We start from the raw sequence: 13,177 nt of genomic DNA, 5'->3' as shown, positions 1-13,177 counted from the left end.
AAGGGGACAGGGGACATGCACCCTGGTTCTGAGGTTGGCTCTGGGCACAGGGAGGGGTGTGCTCTGTGGGCTTGGGGACAGTCCCATTGCCAGGGGAACAGGGTAGCAGGGTCTATCCCAGGACCCAACGTCCACGCCAGGAGAGGAGGAGCTGGGTAGGGGGACTGAATGGCAGAAGAAAGGTGCTCACAGTCCTTTCTGAAGATGCCAAAAGCCCTCCAAGCACCCGTTTGTGACTGGGCAGGGGGCCTGCATGGCATGGATGGGCCCAAAGCCAAGGAGCCGCTTCTCAGTTGTTCTGGAGATGTTTTGCAGCCAGGGTCAGCTGGTAGATGGGACTGGGCTCTGCCTTCCAGAAAGCCTTGGCTGCCATCACCAGCCACTCTGGGGGTAGTGAGGGGGGTGGTGACAGCTGTAGCTACATCCCCTCAGCTGCCACACAGCCGGAGACACTCGCAGCTGCTCTGCCATCTGCTCTGGGGCTGCAGCTTTGCCATGAGTTACACGGACATTCAGACCGCAACGCATCCTGCAATGCTGCTCTATGCTTACATTTCTCTGTTTCTCTTTCTGTGCTATTTATTTTGTTGCATTTGTCGTTCAGCAGATTCCTCCCTCCATCCCCTCTCCCCCAAGTTGGGCTTGCACAAGACCAGGCCCCCATCCTTGGCCATTAACAGGTTAAATTTCCTGTTGCTCAAAACAGGATTTCCTGGTGTCGAAAGGCAGAATTTGCAGAAGCAGCCAGCTGGGAGGATGGCTTTTCTGAAAGGCTTCCGCCTGCACTCCGCAACTCCTCCACCCACCCCCCTCCCTGCCTGGTGGCAAGGCTCTGCTTCAAAAAACCACAAAATAAAGCAAAAAAGGAAGGCGAGCCCATCCTTCCCATAAGCGTGGGCTGCATTCCACGTTCCCCTGTAGAGCAGGGCAAGAGGGATGGGGCCGTACCACTGCCTCTAGCACAAAATTTAGGAGCTAGCACCCCACGTCCCTGCTCACCCAGAGGGTCCCCAGCGATGATGCTGTACTCCACCTGCCCACCGGGCCCCGAGTCCCCATCGTGGGCCAGGAAGGTCCAGATGCGGGGGCCAGGCTGTCCCTCTGTCACATCGAAGGGGCCTTCGTAGGGCCGTGGGAAGGTGGGACAGTTGTCATTTATGTCATTGAGATTCACCAGCACCTGCAGGAGAGGGAAGAGGGTGAGAGGTTTGGGAGAGGGTACTGACCCTGTGCTCACTGGTGGAGGGGGCTACCGGTGGAAAACTCCACATTCACACCCTGACAATTCCAAGTTGGATTGAAAACATGAGAGAAACATGCTTGTCCACAAAAGAAATGAGTTCACAGAGAGCTGCTCTCTGCAGGCAGCTGCTCTCTGGTGCACTGAAAGGCTTTCTCACTCCTTTTCCTCCTGGACAATCAAGGGCTTCACCTCTCATGATGAGCAAATAAGAAAAAATTTGCAGATTGCATGCTTATTCAAACACAAAACAACACCAACGCAGTTGGCTTACCATCCCTTTCCATGACACATTTAGCTGGCTGGACATCAGTGAGCCTACAGTCTCAAAAAAGCATCAACAGTTTCGGGACATAGTAGAGCATGGCTGAGCTTGGGTCTTTCAGGCATATGGCCTTTTAACTGAGTCACCATCCACAAAACTTGTTTATATATCTGTATTTCATTATATCACAGAGAGAGTTAAGCCCTTCTGGGCACTTGCATGGCAGAGAATGCCTGTCTGAGGAGAGAGTCTCTGGTGGCTGGTGAAAGGCTGAGCTTATGGAGCACTAGGAGAGGCTCCTCCTTCTAGCTGGCCATATGGGTTTTATGGATGGCTATGAAGAAGATGCTAAACAGGAGATGCTTTTTGATCTCCTGGATTGAGGGTCATAAGGTTTGTCAGATGGACATTTGGTACTGGCTAAATCTAATCCCTGAGGACTATATCTGAGTGACTGCTCCGTTTCCTAGCAGCAGAGAAAACAAATACTGGCATGCCTTATCAGGGAGATGGATTTCCCATCACTTGTGATCCAAAATAATCACTAAATCTTCTTCTAAAAGCTTTGCTTTCAAAAATGTACTGGCAGAGCTATGTGGGCGGCATGCGGAGGATGTTTCCTCTCCTGTCTAGCCCTGGTCCTTGTTGCTGATAGAGCTTCCAAATTCATGTCTCACTGTGGTCAAGGGAAAGCTCTGCCTTTGCCTGCAGCACTCCAAGAGCTGCTGCCTCCCCTGTCCTGTCCTGCAGGCTCCAAAATCACTTTGGACATGGACAACACCATACAAAAATCAAAATCACATTTTGATTTCATCCACAGAAGTAATCAGTGTGTTCAATTTGTGCAAAACATGTGCTTTGGAACTGCTAGCCTACCCTCCCTTCCCCGAGCAGACCCTGACTGATCTTGGAGCAGAACACAAAGTTTAGGACATTGCAAGAAAAAGGAATGAAATGCTCTCAGTAACCTCCCTACACGGAATGAAACAGGAATTTGGAAAGCAGATGAATAATGGTGGCTGAGCCCAACCGTGAGCACTCTGTTTTGCAACCCCAAGACGAAACAGCAACTGGGCCAACTGGGAAGAGTGTCTGGTGAGCACTAGGAAGGAGATGTGAAACCACTCGTGAGAGGATATAATGCTACAGTGGGGTGGAAAGTACCACGATAATAGCAGGATGGCAAAGTCTTTGGCTACAGCAAAGGAGAACAAGCCCAAATGTGGCAGACACAGAAATGAAGGAAAAGAGCTGCTTACCTTTGGAAGGCCTCAGGTAGGCAGGGATCTCCAGCAAGAGATGCCCTCACTTCCACTTTCACCCCTTAAATGAGGTCTGGGAAGGGGTGGATCGTGACTCCACCCCTTCTGGTCACTCAGGTGCACTGCTGGATTGGCCCTGCCTTCCCCAGGTTCTCAATCACTGTTTCAGGCCATGATTTAGCATTTATGCTATGGAGGAGAACTCCTGGACCCCAAAGACACTACAGTGTCGCAATCCTACCGTGGTGGTTGATGTCAGCCGGCGCGAGGCGATGGGGCACTGGTCAGTGGCAGTGACCACCAAGGTGTAGCGCCCGTGGCTGATCTCGTAGTCCAGCTCCTTCAGGGTGCGGATCTGTCCCTGCAAGGCAAGGGGACAGCGGCTGGGAGTGAAGATCACAGGAGGAGGGTATGGCTGAGCTGCGGACAGCATCCTAGATAGCATCCTGACTGACCGTGGTGCTGTTGATGTGGAAAGTGCCCAAGATGTTGCCTTCAGTGATAGCATATGTCACCGTGCCATTGGGCCCTTCGTCCCGGTCCAGGGCCTGCACGGTGACGAGTGTGGCATTGAGAGTGGCAGGGCCCTCATCCAACGTCACCTCGTACAGCTGCTGCTGGAACACTGGAGCATTGTCATTCTCGTCCAGGATGGTGACGAACACCGTGGTGGTGGCCTGTGGTACATGGGGACAGCATGTTAAGGCCCGTGGTGAGCAAAGCTTGACCTGCCTGGGTCATTGAGCAATGTGCGGTTAGCCCTGCCGAGAGCTGCAAGCAGGATGCATGAAGCATTGCCCTAAACCAAAGGGATGTGGGGCTGCAGGAACATCTCCAGCACAAGGCAACATTTAGTAGTGGTTAGGAGTTAGGTACAGAGTTAAAGCATGCATATATTAAATCCCAACCTTGTTTCAAGCACAACACATCTCAGTAACATCTCAGTTTCTCCTGCTTTCTCCCATTGCTGCTTACTCCAGGCAGAAGCCCGTGGCAGAGGAAAAGCCAGACACTGAACCCCACTGTGCGTTGCTGTCTGTGAGTAGGTCTTAGCAGGTTCCCACTGTGACACTGGGGACACCTTGGTCACGATTACTAAGATGGAAAATACGCAGAACTGCTTCTGCTATGACTTAGAGGAAGAACAAAAATGAGCATCTCAGACAACCCATGTCCTCTGGTCATGTCACCCATGGACACACAGCTGGGAGTAGGGAGGTGACAAGAGTATGCCACCATGCCTAATGGCTCAGATGGTGGTAGGACCCCTCCAGCAGAGTCTTGGGATGGATGAGAAATTTTTTTGGAAGGGGATGAGGAGCAAATGAGATGTTTCTGGGCAGCAGGATGGCTGGGGTCTGCCCTACCAATGCCAACTGCTCCACTTGTGCTGTTGGGGTGGGACTTGGGACACTGATTACAGGACAGAGGTTTGCACACAAGATCTGCCCATACTGCAGCCAGCCTGGCTGCAACTCCCTCTGAGGTCACGACTGTCACAAAAAAAACCCTCCAAACACCTTCACCGAATGATAATTTCTTCTCTACCAGACAAGGGTTACATTTCTGATAAAAGCTTTGTGGAAGCATCTACTGTGAAGCCACAACCACATCGCACCCTCCTCACCAAGATGCTTGAAGCAGTGTGGTGCTCAGGATGTTCACAAGTGATGCTCTGGAGAGGATGTGCTATGGGGTATGGCATCTCCCTGAGTTGCCCTTTTTTCCCCCCTCCTGCTCATCCCTTCTACAGCACCAGCCAGGTCAAGCCGTTGGCTACCTGCCCACCCCTCTCAAGGCAGAGAAACGAACTCCAAGCAAGGTGTGCGTTCTGCTGAAGTGAATCGGGCAGGACTGGGCACCGCTCTGTGCCCCATCTGGCCTCCTGGGGGTGCTCGCACTTCTTCTCTCCCCGGCTAGAACGAAATTTCCTGCGTGCACGGCTCAGGCGGGCGCGGCGGGGCTGCGCTGCGCTGCTCCGGGGCTGTGTGGCGATGGAGGACCCCCGAGGAGCGCCGCTGAAGCTGCTGCTGGGGCTGCTCTCCTTCCTCGCCTCCCACGGTAAGCCACGCTCCTTCTCCTCTTCTCCAGCACTGCGGGCTGCCCTACCGGGGGTGAGGGACTGGGGGGTTCTTAACTTCCTCGGGGTTTTGGGGCAGAGGGGATAAGCATTGCCTCCAGACGCGGAGTTTCAGGCGATGGGAAAACGGGGCCATGGGGCAGTGGCTGTTGTAAACCTTTGCTCGCCAGCTGTTTGTTTTTCATCCTTCTTCCTTCACTGTGATGGGACGCGTGCAGCATGAAGGCAGCCCCCCGCCGGCACCCCGAGCTCAGCCGGGCCGGGAAGCCCGCTGTCGGCAATGCACGCAGGCAGTGTGTTGGAGCTGCTCTCTGCACAGATGCTCCGCTCTACTGTAATCACTGTGCAGCATTTGTGCATGCATGCAAGGGATGTGCCAAGTGGCTCCGTACTGGGCTCGCCTTCTCCTTCTATCTCAGAACAACACACGTTTCTGCTGGCACATCCCCAGAAAGAAATGGTGCCCAGCTGCAAAGGCTGGCTGCTGCCTGCAGAGGTGTGCTTAAAAACAAGGGAGAAGGCACATTTGTTTTTTGCACCCCAGCCGCAGCTTTCCTGCATCTGGGGTGTGCTATGGGCAATACTGAAAGGACACATCTGGGGCTGGGGAAGGAGCTCCGGCAGGGTTGTGCACGCAGAGGTTTGTCTGCTCTTGGTGCTTCTTTCTGCCCTCTTTATACAACCTTGGATGCTCAGCGTTAGCCCAGTGCCAAAAGAATGGAGCTTCTTGCAACAGCATGCCTGCCAAAACTTTCCACAGCCCAGCTAATGCTAGCTGGGCTGGATTGAGAAGTGGAGCTCTTGGAGACATTCAGCTCCTACACAGTTTTAGGATGGTAGCACCATGGATGATGCCTCGGATCAGCCCCTCTCCTCCATGGGGAAGGCAGAATCCCAATTTCCAAACTCATAACCCAAGCAGAAACCTGGTGCTGTGGCCCCGTCCCCGGTCTGGGGCTGAACTGTGACCTGCAGCAGCTGGGGGCAAGCAAGGAAGCTGGTGGTTTGCCACGTGCCACCACTGCAGTTTTGCTTTGAGTTTTTCTGGGAAAGAAAACAAAAGAGCAAAGCCACACAGGTTTGCATTGGCAGCAGGTCAAAGCAGCTCCCTGTTGCTGTCCCTGGGATGGACACCACATATCAGGGACTGTCCCCCAGCTCCCATGTACTAGAGCCATTTGGCTCCATGGGAGATAAGGGCCAAGAACACTGCTTTTTTTCCTGCATCCTCTTTCTTTCTTTCCTTATTCCTCCTTGCTGCAAAGACTTGTGCCAAGGTAGGTGCAGCCCTGTGCTCAGCCAGCTGAGAGCTCCAAAGCACAATGACAGCATGATGACAACAGCCTCGTGGCATGGCTGCATGAGACTGCTTGGTACAAATGCTCTCACTTAACATTTTGTCATGGGGAAGCACTGAGTTTCCATCCCAGTTGCTCCCAGCATCCCTGGACCACTTTTGCTGGGCATGGACCTCCAAAGCAACCCAATGCCTAGATACTCTCTTTGCCACCAGGGCAAAACACAACTAGGGCACAGGCTCCCAAACCAAGCCAGTGGGGATGAGAGGGACGGCCGCTCTTTTTTTTTGGGAAAACAAAGGCTGTGGCAGACACTTCCTCCAATAGAGCCCCAACTTCCCTTCTCCGGGCTCCTGGGGCCGTGTTGTGAATGGGGCACTTCCCGTGGTGCAGGTAGCATGGCCTCCTTGGAGGTGCCTTTGTGCCGGTGGCAGGCTGTGGGGCTCGCTGTGGGGCACATGGCTTAAGTGGGGTAGGAGCAGCACATGGAGCATTTTCACTTTCGCTCTCAGCACGGTGATGGTAGAAGCCCTGCATTGCGGAAGGTGCTCAGTTGGGATGGAGGTGATGGGAGCTCTGTCTCAGCTGGAGGGTGACCTGTGGGACACCCGGCACACCCGCGGCTTCTTGCAGCCTGCTCAATATAGCAAGTGAAAAAACCTCGAAGCAAAACGGCACAGAGTGATGGAACAACAGGATGTTATTGAGATGCAAGAGCATGCTGTCCTAATGCCCTCTTCTCTAAACATCCCTGAGAACCTCAAAAAAAAAAAACCAAAACCCAAGGTGCAATTCTCCAGCCCCTCACGTGCCCCTGGCTGAGCAGGGGAGGAATTTCTGTGAGCAGTTTTGGTTTCAGGCTCCTTGCAGCAGCCAGTTCCCCTTCTGCTCTGCAGCACTGAAAAACAAGCAGGGTGGGACCCTCTCCCTGCCTCTTCTCAGGGGCATGGCCTCCTCCTATGTCTTTTCTCTCTCTCTCTTCTTTTTTTTTTTTTGTTTTCTTCTCCTTTTTTTTTCTCCTACTATTTTCTTTTTTCTTTTCCCCCTATTAACCAGCTGTCGACACAAGCTATGGGGAAACAGGAGCAGCAGAGTGCGATGCAACCAGGCCAAGATGCTCGTATTTCCTCATTTGCCAGCCATTTCCCCTCCCCCGCTTCCCCTCCGGCTCCCTTTGCACCCTTTGCAGGGCTCCACTGCCCCTTAGCCCAGACCTCCACCTGCTGCCCCACAGTGTGCTCCCCACCTGAGCTGTGCCCCACAACCTTCAGGCCACCTGCTGCTGTTAGAGGATGCTCAGTGCTTACTTTCAAGTATGCTTGGAGCTACAGAAGAAGGGCAGGTTCTGTTTCCCATCTCCCCCCTTTTTAGGATATTCAGCATCTTCCCAAGCCTCAAATTTCGTATCACAGGAGAGAAGGACCCCTGGCCATCACCATGCCATAGCAGATGCCCACACTCGGGTCCCTGTGGGTGATGCCCCTTGCATCCTCACGGTGACCCTGTTCTCCTGCTGGCAGGAGGGACAGCAGCATTCCTGGTGACAGCCCCATACACGCTCTGCATCTGCCCTGAGGGCCAGAACGTCACCCTGAGCTGCCAAGTGAGTGGACCACTCACAGACCACCACGACCTGATCTTCAAAACCTGGTACTTCAGCAACAACGGTGACCAGAGCTGCTCTGAGAAGCGACACATTCGCAACCTGACTGAGAAGGAGCTGCGCCACGATTCCGGCCGGCACCACGGCACCTCTGCCAACAGCACTGCGAGGTTCCCCCATGGATCACCAGGTGGTCACCGTGGTGTGGAGTTCGTCCCTGACCATCATGGGGCTTTCCACATTGTGGTGATGAACCTGACAATGCAGGACAGCGGGAATTACTGCTGCTATGCCATGGAGACACGGCGGGAGCATGGGAAGGTCCATACCCTGCATGTGGCTCACGGCTTCGTAGAGCTCCAGATCCAGAGGGGTGAGCAGGGATGCAGAGGCATGGGATGCCCCAGGTGGCGTGCACTGGGGTATGGGGGCTGGACAGCAGCAGATGTCAAAGGGTTGAAGGAGGGATGGGGAGCATAGAAACAACCCAATTGGAAAAAAAAAGGAAAAATACATCAGCGGAAGCAGGAAGACACAATTAGAAGTGTGTTACATAGTTTCAGTGATCTTCTTTGACCTTTTGCAGGAGAAAAGGAAAACAAATCCTAGTACAAGAGGCTGCGGGGCCAGGCAAAGGAGCCGCTGGCGCTGTTCTGGCTCTGGTCTGGCTTTCGGGAAGGGCTGGCTCCTGGCGTGGGGATGGATCCCATGATGCCACTGCTTTGAAGGAGTGGTGATGCAGTGGCACAGGCTGCCCAGGGAGGTGGTGGAGTGACTGTCCTGGAGGTGTTGCAGAGCCATGAAGATATGGCACTGAGGGATGTGGATGATGGACAGGTGGGGGTGGGCTGAATGAGCTGAGAAGGCTTTTCCAACCTGAATGATTCCGTGATTCCATTTATCTGATTTTCTCAAGCTCATTGGGCAAAGGGAAGCTGGTAGATGCTACTTGAAGTAGCTCCTGAGGTCTTATGTAGTTTGGTCTTCTCCTTCGTAGGCAGAGGAGCACTTCAGAACTGCACCTTTCACACTGCTACCAGCAAAGGTAAATGAAGAAAGAGAACACCTCTTCCCTATGTAGTGCATGCTCTCCCAGCTCACATGCTGACTGAGGGCTGGGTGCTCGCTCCAGGCATGCAGCAACCCAGGTACACCCATCCTGCAGCCCTCAGAGCTGGTGCAGCTGTGCAGTCACTCTGTCTGCCCCTCTTGCTGGTTGATAAATCCATTTTGCTAAAACTGGTGTGAGATCCAACCCTTACTCTGGTGCTCTGCTATTGCAGATATCACAGCCGCTGCGCTGGCAACGGGCGCCTGCATCGTGGGCATCCTCTGCCTGCCCCTCATCTTGCTCTTGATTTACAAGCAGCGGCAAGCAGTCAGCCACAGACGTACGTACATCTGGGTGCTCCCCATCCAGGGACCAGGGGGACCCATTCTGGGACACCATGGGGCATGTAGTTTTGCTCACTAAGCCACTGGGCAGTGAAAGGGCTCCAATGGAAGCCCTTGGAGAAGTGGCTTTTGCAGCAGCAGTGAAGCAATGCCAGCATGAGGACAGGAACCATGCTTTCAACATTCATCCTCAGCCATGATGAAACGAGCACAGCCAACCCACAATATTGCAAAATACACACCCACAGAAGGGTGTGCAGGGGGGAGGCAAAGTCCCAGAGCTTGATGCTAGGGGTGGGGGGGGGGGGGGGTTGCTGGAACACATGGGCAGGGGGCTGCCACAGGATGGGTATGATGCTGGGTGCAGGCAGGTGATGCTGATGCTGTTTTGCCTTTGGCAGGTGCTCACGAGCTGGTCCGAATGGAGAGGTAAGCATGTGCTTTCCCATATTCCCAGCACCCCAAAAACCACCCTGTCCTGCTCAGCCTCCCATTGGGGTGCAGCTGAGGTCAAACCCACTCTGTCACTTCCTGTGCCCTGAGCCACCAGTGTGAAACAGGACCCTGAAATACAAATGCAGATCACCTGTGGCAGAATGCTGCCAAAGCAGTGTAACCTCAGCTCCCTCCCAGATTTACAAAAAGGACATCTTTCAGAGAAGGGAATAGATGAGAATGAAACTTTTCAGCAAAAGTAGGATCTTCGTGGCTCCATCATCCCACACAGCCAGGTGCTTCCACAAAGAACCACAGCCCCCTAGCCAGAGCATCAGAGCTGGCTGTCAGCCCTAAGGCAGGGCTGGAGGGATTTTAGTCATGCAATGCTCGCACAGGGAGCCATCAGCTGCACCCTGCCAAGCCTTGCAGGAGGGCAATAAAATGAGTGTCTGTATCCTCTGGCCCCTCTCCGCACAACTGTGCCTCTGTGCTCCGCGCCCTCCCAGCACAGAGCATCCTCAGTTCAAAGAGATGCACGTTGTCAGTGCAGAAAGCAACGTGCTGGAAGGCTTTGCAATAAGGAGACCCTGTAGCATCCCTCACTCCCTCTCTTCTCCTGCAGCAGTGCCCAGGGCATTGAGAATCCTGTCTTTGAGGCGCTCCCTGTGAGCAGTGCTGAGCAGCGGCCCCGACCCCAGCTCTCCTACCTGGGTGGACGGCAGCTCTCTGAGTCCGGCCGGCACCTGCTGTCCGAGCCCAGCACCCCGCTGTCCCCACCAGGCCCTGGGGAGTGCTTCTTTCCCACTCTGGGTGAGTATCCTCGCATCTACTCTGTTTGCGGCTGCTGTGGGAACGCATGGATGACTGCCCTGCTGAATGCTTGGTGCACTAACACCTGCTGCCTGCCCCCTTTTCCAGACCCTGTTCCTGATTCACCAAATTCCTTAAAAGCCTGAAGAGCCCCATGGCCAATGCAACGGAGGAGGGCACTGTGTTGTGGTTGTGCAGGAGGGGATGCGGCCAGAGCGGGCAGCAACTCCCACCCAACCACCCCCAGCAGGAAAATTAAAAATAAATAGAATAAAGACCTCCACACCTTCCTCCCCCAGTGCCTGGACAACAGCTGCTGGTTTTCCCTCACATTACAAGGAGGAACACTGCAGAGAGGACAATGGAAAGAGCCTGATCTTGGTTGTCATTATGCACCAGACAATAGAAAAGGGGAAGATGCCAATACAACCAAACAACAGCAAAGTGCCTTAAAAAAATCAAGTCAAGCAGAGGAGTCTTGCCCGTTTCTCCTGTCCCAGTGATTTCTCTTGCTCAGGCTTTGGGTTTTACTGCCTATTTTCGTGGCAAAGAGCACAGAGAGGGACGACTGTGCGCAGCCTGTATGAGGATGTATGCTATTGACATTTCATTGTGGATCTCACCTTGTGCCTAAATCCCAGAGGATGGAAGGAAGAGCAGCTCTGGGCCCCAGGAGTTGCATCTCCAGCTCCTCCTGCCTGCTTCCCCCAGTACTTAACTTATTGTCAGGGGCTCCACCTGCGTGGTGCTCACCCATCCTGCTCGCTTGGACAGCATATCCTTTCCAGGAGCATATGGTAAAGTAGTCGAAGCACCGCGAGACAAAACAGAGGCACTGGCCAACTTTACACGAAGGGTTTCTTTGCAAAACAGGAAGGGGAGAGGCTCACTCCTGCCGCAGCCCTCCTGCCCCACTGCTTGCTGGCACAGCCTGCAGCCAGAGGGCTGCTTGTGCTGTGATTCTGTACTCAGCTTGAGAGCAGTAGGACTCATCTTTCTGTTTGTGCCATTATCAGTGCTGATTAAAATGTAAAAAAAAGGATTTTTTTTTTTTTTAAGCTAGGGAGTTAGATAGGTTGTCTGCAGAGTGCTGGTGGATTTTCTGGCTCTGCATGCAGCTGCACTGGTATCACCTTCACTGCAAAACTGAGCAGTCCTAGGGCACTAAAACAGCTGGAGCCATGCAAGAAAAACCTGTTTATGCACAGCATTCGTAATGCAGAAGGCTGTCCAGCCTCAGTGGCACAAAGCCATCAAGAAAAGGCTGTGCCTTTATGAGGAGGAAGGTTTAACCCATAGTCCGGCTTAAGAAAAAGACACAAAGAGGCATGCAAGCCACTGGGCGGGTAGAAGTGTGAGGATTTGCAAGCTGTAACCTGTGCTGCTGCTTGCAGCAAGTTTCCTCCAAATGTAGAGCAGGGCTTTGCAGCCGGCATGCTGCCAGAAGATGCGTGAGATGGGGAGAGATAAGGGCGAGGTGGAGGCGAGGCGAGATGGCAGCGAGGTCATGCTGTGCTGGGAGCAACGTACACTTGCATATGGGTGTTCGCTCATGCATCATGCTGGGTTCAGCATCCTGAGACAATTCTCTGTTTTGGTGTGAGCCGGTGGGCAGGACAACCCCTGCTTGCCCATGGGGATGCTTGGAGTTTTCAGCTGAGATATGAAAGAGCTCAGAACTTCTGCTTAAACCACTTCAGAGCAGAGTTGGGGGTATGAAACACAGCGCATGAGACACAATCGAGGGCATGTGCTGAAAGCAGTGATGAGGCGGCACCTTTGAAAACACCTCAAAGCAACCAGAAAGGGTCCAAGGCATCACATGTGCCAAGGATGGACTCCAAAGCACAACCTGAAGCAACACGCTAACGTATGGCCAAACCGTCAAAGCATCACCACAGAACTTCGCATCCACCCCCTCCTGTATCCATCCCCATGCAGCATCCCGGTGCTCAGCCCCCAAACCCGCACCCCAGCGGCTCACCGACAGTGAGGGGTTGCCCTCGTCCTCCACAGTGACCAGCAGGCAGTAGGAGCTCTGCCGCTCACGGTCTGGTGGGGAGGGCCGTGTAGCGATCTCGCCGGTGACTCGGTCCATGCGGAAGGTGAGATCCTCGTTCCCGCGGGTGATGTAGTAGGACAGGACGCTGTTGAGGCCGGCATCCCGGTCGGTGGCGCGCACCTGGACCACTGCCGTGCCCCCACCGACGTTCTGCAGGTGTACACACAAAGAGGCACGATATGACATAGAAAAGACATCATTCATGATATTGGTAACATCATTCTAATATAAAGTGGGATTTCCCAGGCAGTGTGCTGCTCTAGGCTCCAAACTTCATCCCGGCACCCAGCAAAGCAGAGGCTGTACACCTCGGCCAGCGTGTTGGGATGAAGCCCTTGAGTTTCCTGCTGCAGACAGCCATGCATTTGGCACTATCTGGGCTCTTTAAGTGTAAATCCTGAAGGTGGAGGCTGTGTAATGCACTCAGAGCTCAGCTAATTATTTCTAGATGGACCCATTACAGGGGAAATCAAAAGAGAAATTCTGTTCTTCGACCAGCTTCAACCATGCATTACAGAGATAAGGAAATCCTAACAGGGCAATAATGTTAATGCGAAACTATTCATCACGAGCAGCACTCCCACGCATCCGAGTGTCACTGACTATCACTTATATTTCATTTTTCACCCTCAAATGGAGAACCCATGGCCCAGGAATTAAATCTGCAGGAAATAAGTTGTCTTTTTTTCATGCCTGGTTGTGTTTTATTGCTTAATTATCCAGC

At 53.4% G+C, this 13,177-nt stretch overlaps 2 protein-coding genes across 2 annotated transcripts in view; one reads left to right on the top strand and one right to left on the bottom strand.

The window, feature by feature from the left end:
- CDH23 (cadherin related 23) overlaps nucleotides 1-13,177 on the bottom strand; it is a 127,620-nt gene that overhangs the window by 12,955 nt on the left and 101,488 nt on the right. Inside the window, exons 37-40 of the mRNA XM_042818469.1 lie at nucleotides 12,376-12,603; nucleotides 3,223-3,444; nucleotides 3,009-3,128; nucleotides 1,000-1,180 (exon numbers count right to left, since the gene is read on the bottom strand). Of these exons, the coding sequence (XP_042674403.1) occupies nucleotides 1,000-1,180; nucleotides 3,009-3,128; nucleotides 3,223-3,444; nucleotides 12,376-12,603 (751 nt within the window). The remainder of the gene's footprint in view (nucleotides 1-999; nucleotides 1,181-3,008; nucleotides 3,129-3,222; nucleotides 3,445-12,375; nucleotides 12,604-13,177) is intronic.
- Nucleotides 4,725-13,143, top strand: VSIR (V-set immunoregulatory receptor). Its single transcript, XM_042818470.1, has 7 exons — nucleotides 4,725-4,828; nucleotides 7,666-8,121; nucleotides 8,746-8,793; nucleotides 9,032-9,139; nucleotides 9,545-9,572; nucleotides 10,204-10,391; nucleotides 10,500-13,143. The coding sequence occupies exons 1-7, from the start codon at nucleotides 4,762-4,764 to the stop codon at nucleotides 10,535-10,537; spliced, it is 933 nt and encodes a 310-aa protein (XP_042674404.1). The 5' UTR covers nucleotides 4,725-4,761; the 3' UTR covers nucleotides 10,538-13,143.

The sequence above is a fragment of the Centrocercus urophasianus genome, unplaced genomic scaffold (genome assembly GCF_019232065.1).
Source record: "Centrocercus urophasianus isolate 14NV4802_14NV808 unplaced genomic scaffold, USGS_Curo_1.0 seq_17, whole genome shotgun sequence".
Lineage (NCBI taxonomy): Eukaryota > Metazoa > Chordata > Aves > Galliformes > Phasianidae > Centrocercus > Centrocercus urophasianus.
Note: the sequence above shows the minus strand (reverse complement) of the source record. Positions and strands in the feature narration are given on the sequence as shown.